The sequence below is a fragment of the Haematobia irritans genome, chromosome 3 (assembly GCF_050003625.1).
Source record: "Haematobia irritans isolate KBUSLIRL chromosome 3, ASM5000362v1, whole genome shotgun sequence".
Taxonomy (NCBI): Eukaryota; Metazoa; Arthropoda; class Insecta; order Diptera; family Muscidae; genus Haematobia; species Haematobia irritans.
The window spans coordinates 141,816,658-141,825,077 of NC_134399.1; the positions used below are offsets into that span (position 1 = coordinate 141,816,658).

Here is an 8,420-nt window from a genome sequence, read left to right on the forward strand (position 1 = left end):
TATGGAATACACGTAGAGAGATATACACAAAAGCTATCAATGGATTGGTATTTCAAAAGGATATGGAATTTGGTAATCAATCCATTTCTTTCTATATTCTATAATTATATAGATAAATTATTTAATACAAAAATTTAATTACAATTTTATTTTGTACAATATATATATCTAATATACTTAATAAAACAAACACTTAGTAAAACAAAACTTTGATTTCTCTTACATCATCTAATATCACAGTTATCAATGGGAATTATAGTAAAACTTTTTTTGCTCTATAAATAGGAACATTTCTATGAATAAATTTACAATATTTTGGGGGAATGTTTTTCTTGTGGATTACAAACTAATAATACTATTCGATAGAATACTTACAAGTTTAACAGACATGTATTAGCATGACATAGATATTTCTCTTTTCTTTACACAGTAAATAAAGTGAGAAGGAGAAGGAGGCCAAAATGTTTAATTACAAAATATTCTTAGTTCACTTTCTTCTTGAATTTATAGTACGAAAGATTTTAATTTCTTTACTTCGCATGACTGGAATGACTAGATCAATCAAGATTTCTTAAGGAAAATTAAGTGACACAAATTTTGATGGGAAGGGGGCAAAATAAATTAAGGGCCCTTTCGATAAATTAATGAAATGATATAAACAATGAATAGTGTGATAGGCAAAAATAGAAGACCTCAAATTAACTGCTAAAACTTATAAATACTTATTTCTACTTTTGGAATGTCTTCCTCGCCCTCTACTTCTGGATTTTGTAGATTTCCCCACATTCGTTTTCTCAATTTCATTAAATTGTGTTTGATTTTCTAAATCATCTCTACTAGCTTGCGAAGTTTCCATGCTCAAGGCTATTTGTCCTTTACGTCTATTGAATTTTCTTAAAATTTGCCACATATTTTTCAAATATTCAAAATAATGATATTTAACAAATTTCAAATCAATAGAATCGGCTTCTTGTAAATCATTGGGATTACGATCTAAACGTTGTTTTGTTAACAACTTCAAACGTTTATTCATTTGAGCTCTACTAATGAGAGGCATTTGTACTGATTTATAGGGATGCGTTTTATTGACAGCAGCTTCCAATTCACATAGCATATTTCTGGAACTTTTTAGTAATTCCTTCAATTCAGCTGATGTATTACTCTCTCTTTGTGATTTAGAGTGATCCCAGGTATATTGTATGCGTCGTAGATAAGCAAAGGAAGCCACATAGGTTTGCATATTGCGATACCAACGTTTTAGGGCAATCTAAAAATAAAATAGGCAAACAAATGTAAACGATTAATAAAATGACATAAATAGGTGAAAAAGTCTAAAAATACAATTTCTTTATATATGATTCATTAGCCATAAAATACAAAAAAATACGAAATTTATTCCCCAACTATTATGGAAGGTAATTGATAAGATAATAATGAAAAAAATATATATTTTAAACGCCAGGCAATAAGCTATTAAAAAAAGGCTACTACCCCCAATGTAATCTCTAAGAAATAAACTGCAAAGTGTCATATTCTATTCGTGATTGACGAATTGGAATATTGTCGTCATAGTACTATGCTAATGATGACCCATGTTGTAGAAGTCTTTATGACTAATCAATTGTGTTCTCTTATTTAATTTGTCAACATTTAAATTGTTCTATTGTCAATTGTCAACCAAGCCTAGCGTTTTCCTATACAAAGTCCACACAACCTATGGGGATGAGCAGTCACTATTTTTTGCAGTTTAAAGTGTGTGAGACTTGTTACTATTATTACATGCAATTTGAATGGAATTTCCGTTTAGATTATTTAAAAAAAATAGTTTATCAAAATCATCGGGATACTATAAACACGTCATCTAATGGTATAGTTGTAGATTTGAATCACTATTGCTTGTGTATTTGAAGAGGTCTAATTAATTCATGATAACATGAAACTAATGATAAAAATAATAGAAAAGATATCCTTAAGCTCAATAATAAGGAGTCTTATTTTTATAGCCATGACAGCATGCCAAATTTTGTTAAATCACAGAAGGTTTGAATTGGATTGAAATTGATATTTTTGGAGAAACTTTGATGAATTTATAAATTTTCTTAAAATGTAAAAATTTTTGCAATAAATTTCGTCAACAAATGAATATAATTATAACATTTACCCTTAAACATATAATTAAATTTCGCTTTTTCTATTATAATATTCTAATCGAATGTTACTTTAACCCAAGCTAAATTTTTCTATAGCCCAGAAAAGAAAGATTATATGTAATCATAATTAAAATATTTATTTCAAATACTTACACTTGAGTTCTGTTTGAGTTTTGGCAAGAATTTATATCTGTAATTGTGCAGCCACCAAATCTTGATATTACTTATATTAATATCTTGCCGGTGACTATCATTCAAACGATTGAAATCATTTACAGCAGTATTTCGTAAAAATTTATAGATCTAAAATGAAAATAAAAAAAAAAACAAAATTAGTACAAATATTAGAATACAGGAAAAATTACAAAAAATACAATATAAAATAAAATTAAGAGCTAACAAAATACAATATAAGGTAAGTTAACTTTTTTTGATTTTTGTTTTTATAGAGAATTTTCAAAATCAATAAAAATGAATCTATCACACAAATTTTTAATATAAATTAATTATGAAAGTTTCTAAATTAAATGAATTATAAAACATGTAATTCAAAATTAATTAAAAGTAAAATTATATTTATATATTTTTTTTGTAGTAAAATTATAAGTAAGTTAAGTTAAAAGTAAAATTATATTTATATGTTTTTTTGTTTTATATGTTTTTTAAAATTACATTTATCTATTTTTTAAAATACAGTACTAAACTGTGTTATTGAGTATTCAAAATATAAATAAATTTATTGTTTTTTAAAGAACTTAGAAACATATTTTTGTAAATAGACATTTTTAGAAAGACATTTTTTAAATTAAATCAAATTGAATGGAATTTTATTAAATTGTATTAATTTTCAATATTATTTTTGTAAATTTAATTAGTATATATTTAACTTTCATAATTTCACCAATTTAATTTTCGAAACAAAAAAATCATAACCATGGATAAGGAATGGTGGTAAGAGATTTATAAAAGAGAAAACTCGATACAACAGAGAATTAGAAACGAGATTAACTGTTTACTGGTTCGATAATATTCTAAATTTTGCCGGATATAAAACCCAATAAGGAATTTCTGGAAATTTCCATAACAAAAGTACTGGGAAAAAATATATCAATTCTAACACAAGGACATAAGAAATAAAATTTCAAAATATTTGAAAAGTTTGCCGAACAATTTCTCGTAGGACGTGGAATTTTCGACATAAAATATATGATAGCATAGTTCATAACGTTTGTACATTGAGAAAGAATTGAGCTAGAGATTGAAGCTTAAAGAAAATGGTTATTTTGTTATGGTTTCTCCTCATTCTTTTGAAATGAAATTTGAAATACTGAAATAGCTCCTCATCTGAAGAACTATAGCGAAATCAATCCAGCAAATTCAAATGGCATGTCCATGTAGAATCCATTGCTTTGGATTCACTTTCGGATCTAAATAGAACACTTCATTGCTTTTTTGGCTGGAATTTATTGACTTGTTTAAAAGTTTTTTTTATTGACATAACGAAATAGTTTAGTCAACGCATGGCTTTAAGCTGAGATCAAAAAACAACAATAATAACGAAATAATTTAATTTAAACAATGAAAAGATCACCTAGCCAAGATTTCCACTAAAGCAATGAAGAGAAAATAGAAGTCTACCATAACCATACCATATTTATTTTGTCTTTAATAAATTTGAAAGGATTTTTCAATATTATTTAAATCTTCATTATTAGAAAAGAAAGTTGAAAAAGACTCCGGAAGCTTTATTTAAATTCGTTTTTAAATAAAAATGGCATAAAATATACTTGAATTAAAGTTAGAATGAAACAAATATATTGACGGCCTAAATATTTCCTAAATGTAAAGTCTCGTGTGTTTGGATCGGAATGGATAGTTCAGAAATTAATTCAAATAATTGGATCAAAATAAGTTTTTTTTTCAAAGTTTTGAAAAGAGAAGACTGGTAGTCTCAAGAATATTCTAGAAAGTATATTCTGGTATCTTTGAATTTTGGAGATAATTGTAAAAATACCAAAAATTTTAATTTTTAAATACTTAAACATTTATAACAAAGATTTAAATGGAAATTATTGAACGATATAATTTTAATTTTTAAACTCTTAAAAATTTATAATAAAGATATAAATGGAAATTGTTTAACAATATAATTTTATGTGGTTTTTATGATATTCCAATACTATTCCCACTATTCTATTTCTATATACATGATAATTTATCGAATTCACTTACCCTTTTCTGTTCCTTTTTATTGGGCCTTCTGGTGTTCTTAACACTGGGATTAAAGACACCACCACAAGGATTTGACCATTCCAAAATTGTTGAATTTTCATTGAAATTATTGTAAACATCCCAATTACTATGGCGCTTACGATGACGTTTGCGCAAGCGTTGTGTATTGGTTGAAGATACTGAGGATAATTGATCTGATAATGAGGCCGAAGATGATGATGGTGATGATGTCGAAGTGGGCGATGATATTAATAAGGCGGCATTTTGAACATGCATTTTATTTGAATTATTATTAATCTGTTGCTGTTGTTGTTGCACATCTTTATTATTACTATTATTATTTATTAGTGTTTCAGTGATGGTGGGTGCCGCCATTGTAAGACCCATTATCAACACTAATAGTTTAACAATAACAGCAATCACACAAGTTAAGGAATACATTTGGTTTGGATTTTTGAATGTAGCTTAAGCTTGGTTTGCAACACACGTGACTGATGAATAAGTCGACATGTGTTACTAATTGTTGTAAAAAAAGATTAAAACTTTTGTTTTGTAATTATATTCAAAGTTCAAGAAACTTTGTTTTTGTTACTTTTACACTTTCCAGTTAGTTTTTGTTTTCACTTTTTTCTAAGGCTTTCTTTATTTTATTGATCTTTAGCCATTAAGGAATTTAATTTCAACAATGTTTTGCGTTTTTTTTTTTTCGTATTGTTTTATCGAAAACCAATTATTAATATCCACTCATTCATAAAATCATGTGGTTAATAGTAGCTGTCTTTGATTTCCGTTAGCCACTCTACAACACTTTGAATATAGTCCATATCTTTGGGTTATTTTAAACTCGTAACGGACAATCGATAAATTGCTAGATCGTTCGAACGGGCATTTGTCGTAACCGAAACAAAATTTTGAAATTGTTCCTGTTATCAGTTGATGTGTTGTTTACACGTCCAAGTTTAAAACTAGACTGAATTGTATGTTGTGTTAATTTTGACTACCTTTCTTTGTTGAGGAGACTGTGACTAAAAATCCATCTGTAGCTATCGCGTGTGTATGGCTGACATTGCATGGGCAAGAGAGTATCTACCATCTATATGTGTATGTGTATGACTTATTCTCCTCCTCTCAGTACAATAAACCAACAACAGTGATACGAACACACAACAGCATATAACATCAAAGGCTCGGCTATATTAAACGAAGGAGAAGAAGAATATACCTTGGGGTAAGCAACAACAAGAAAGACCAAAAACCATGGCCCATTTTTGTGTGCATCACAGCAACAAAATTCCTATACACACTCTCTACACACACAAGGATAAAAGGGCAAAATCTTATTGTTTATATTTTATGGCTGGCCCCTGAGTGGCCACAATACCATTGTTTTTGTTGTTGCTACCTATTTATTGTTGTTGTTGTTACACAATCTGAAGTGGATGGTCAAATGCGCCATCAGCAAAAAACCACACTACCGGTAACTTCATCACCACCATACTACTACACCATAAAAACGAGTGCATACGAATGAATGGAGAATTCAAGATAAAACTCCACTCAAAGTCGTCATTGTTAAAGCGTCATCATTATTGTTGTTTGTAGGGAAATGTGGTAGTGTTGTTATTGTTATCCAACAAACTTCATTTTTACCATTTCCCCCACCATTCACAAATGAGTGTGCGCATACACAAATTCAGTTTTCTCTTCGTCCAATGGTCGATATTGTACTCTTTATTTCCCCTGAGTGAGGAAATGTTTTGGGTACTCTAGAGAGATTGGACATATGTATGTTATGGTTAATCAAGGTGATGAAATAGGGCCACCATTTGTATAAACGCATATGGGAAAAAGTACCTGAATAGTTTAAATACCTTATTGATTTTTAAGACATCATAAATGAAACATTAATACACATATGTATTTATCCATATGCAAGCCGTAAGTTTTAGGTGGTAGTTTTCAAATAGAGATTTTTATGGCCGGCCTTCTAAAACCTGCCTGGTGTTCGAAAGTAGAGAAATGTATTTTCTATTACCTGTTCCAATAGTCAATCAGCAATTCTCACCATATGCACTGAAAAAACAGTGAACCACCAGGAAGAAAACTTTTGGTTAATTTTAGATAATATTAACTAAACAGTACTACGAACGCTGGCATCACGCCGATATCACAAAAATAAGTAAATATTTTTCGAAAAATTCAAGAAAATGTTTTAAACATAATTAATTTTTTTCATTTGTTAAAGAAAATTTTGTAGTTTGAAGGAAAAAATTGGCATTCAAAATTGCAAGAATGTCTTTAGTGACATATGAAGTTTACGATGGACGCATTTGTAGTAAAATTTACAAATTTAAAGAAATAATGAACTATTTTGTGAGAAATAAGAATTTAGTAAATCTTTATGCTTAATTCGTGTATAATTTTTTCCTGTTTTTTAGTTCATTTAACTATCGTACGCAAAAAATTATTGGAGCAAAGGAAAATTTATCCAAACATAATAATTCCATGAATTAAAATAAAGTTAAATTGGATTTAGTGAAATAGGTAGTTCACTTTTTTTTGAGTGTGTTATGGTTATTATTTATTAAAATTTATTGGCCATAAAATATGTGCGTACTGGTGCAGTATTAGTTTCATAGGCGGCCAATATCAATACTTACCTAATAGTAATATAAAGTGAAACTTCTGGACACCACTCAAAAGACGACAATTTCCTTGAGACGTTTACTATATTATGCCGTTAAAAGAGTCTCGTCTAATATATTTAAATGTGATTTGTTCCTTAAAAACTTAAAAATCTTATTTTTATAATAAAACTGATTGCAAAATATTATCAAAAAAAGTAAACCCTCCATGGCACTACTAATTAAAGAAAGTTTCATTGACATTATTTATTAATTATTTACTAAAACTTCTTTGTCTATATTAGCTTAATGAAAAAAAAAAATGGGAAAATTATTTTATTGAATTCATTTTATTTGAATTTAATTTATACCTACTTTTTTCTCAATTTGGTGTTATTTAATTTAATAAAGTTTTAATACAAATAATTAATTTAATCATTGAATCTTAATTTATTATTAAGCTTAACTTAAACTAAATTAAGATTTATTGAAATTAACGAATCAAAAATCTCTTTAACTTTTTAACAAAAATATTTAAAGATAAACAACATAAGCTTTCCGTGCTTGTAATCGTAATACTTTTGGCGGTTTGTTTATTGTTCGAAGTAGAGGTGTGTGTCGTGAACAAAATCTGAAGCAACTCTCGTGAATGTGCATAACTGGAACTGAAACAAATATGTCGTGCGTGAGAAATAAAATCGGTTCGTGAATGTATAATAATTTTGCAGAAAAATCACGCTCACGAAAAAATCAACATTTAATTCTTACTGTTGATTTTGGAAAAAATCGGTTCAGATTTAGATATAGCAGCCATATATAGTTATCAACGATCTGGTCATAATTGGCCTGTTTATTACCCGATCTTCTTCAAATTCCGTACATCTGAATATTTTATGGGTCGCGGAATACTTGCAAGATTTCTCCCAAATCGGTTCAGATTTAAATATAGCTGTCATATATATCTTTCGGCCGATATGGATTTATTTGGCCCCTGAGGCTGCATTTTTGCCTTTATTTTCTTAAAATTTTGCACATAGAGTATAGTCAAGTATGCCAAATTTCGTTTAACTCATTTGAAATTTAGATATAGCTATCATATATATCGTTTGCTCGATTTATGTTCATGTGACCAGCGGCAGCCAAAGATTCATTTCGATGTACTTGAAACTTTGCACAGAGTAGAAATTTGTTAAGATTTGGATATAGCTACCATATATAACAGATTGCCTGATAAGTCCCCGGCCTAACAAAGAAACACACGTTTTTTTGTCAAAATTCGTTTTTATTATTCAACATAGTTCCCTTCAAGAGCGATACAACGATTATAACGACCTTCCAATTTTTTGATACCATTTAGGTAGTACTCCTTCGGTTTTGCCTCAAAATAGGCCTCAGTTTCGGCGATCACCTCTTC

General features: G+C 28.6%; 1 protein-coding gene across 1 annotated transcript; it reads right to left on the reverse strand.

The window, feature by feature from the left end:
• Window positions 1–222: 222 nt before the first annotated feature.
• LOC142229394 (uncharacterized) lies at window positions 223–5,334 on the reverse strand. Its single transcript, XM_075299947.1, has 3 exons — window positions 4,383–5,334; window positions 2,304–2,453; window positions 223–1,267 (listed from the first exon to the last, which is right to left on the reverse strand). Exons 1-3 carry the CDS (start codon window positions 4,821–4,823, stop codon window positions 713–715), a joined length of 1,146 nt encoding a protein of 381 aa, XP_075156062.1. The 5' UTR covers window positions 4,824–5,334; the 3' UTR covers window positions 223–712.
• Window positions 5,335–8,420: the final 3,086 nt, after the last annotated feature.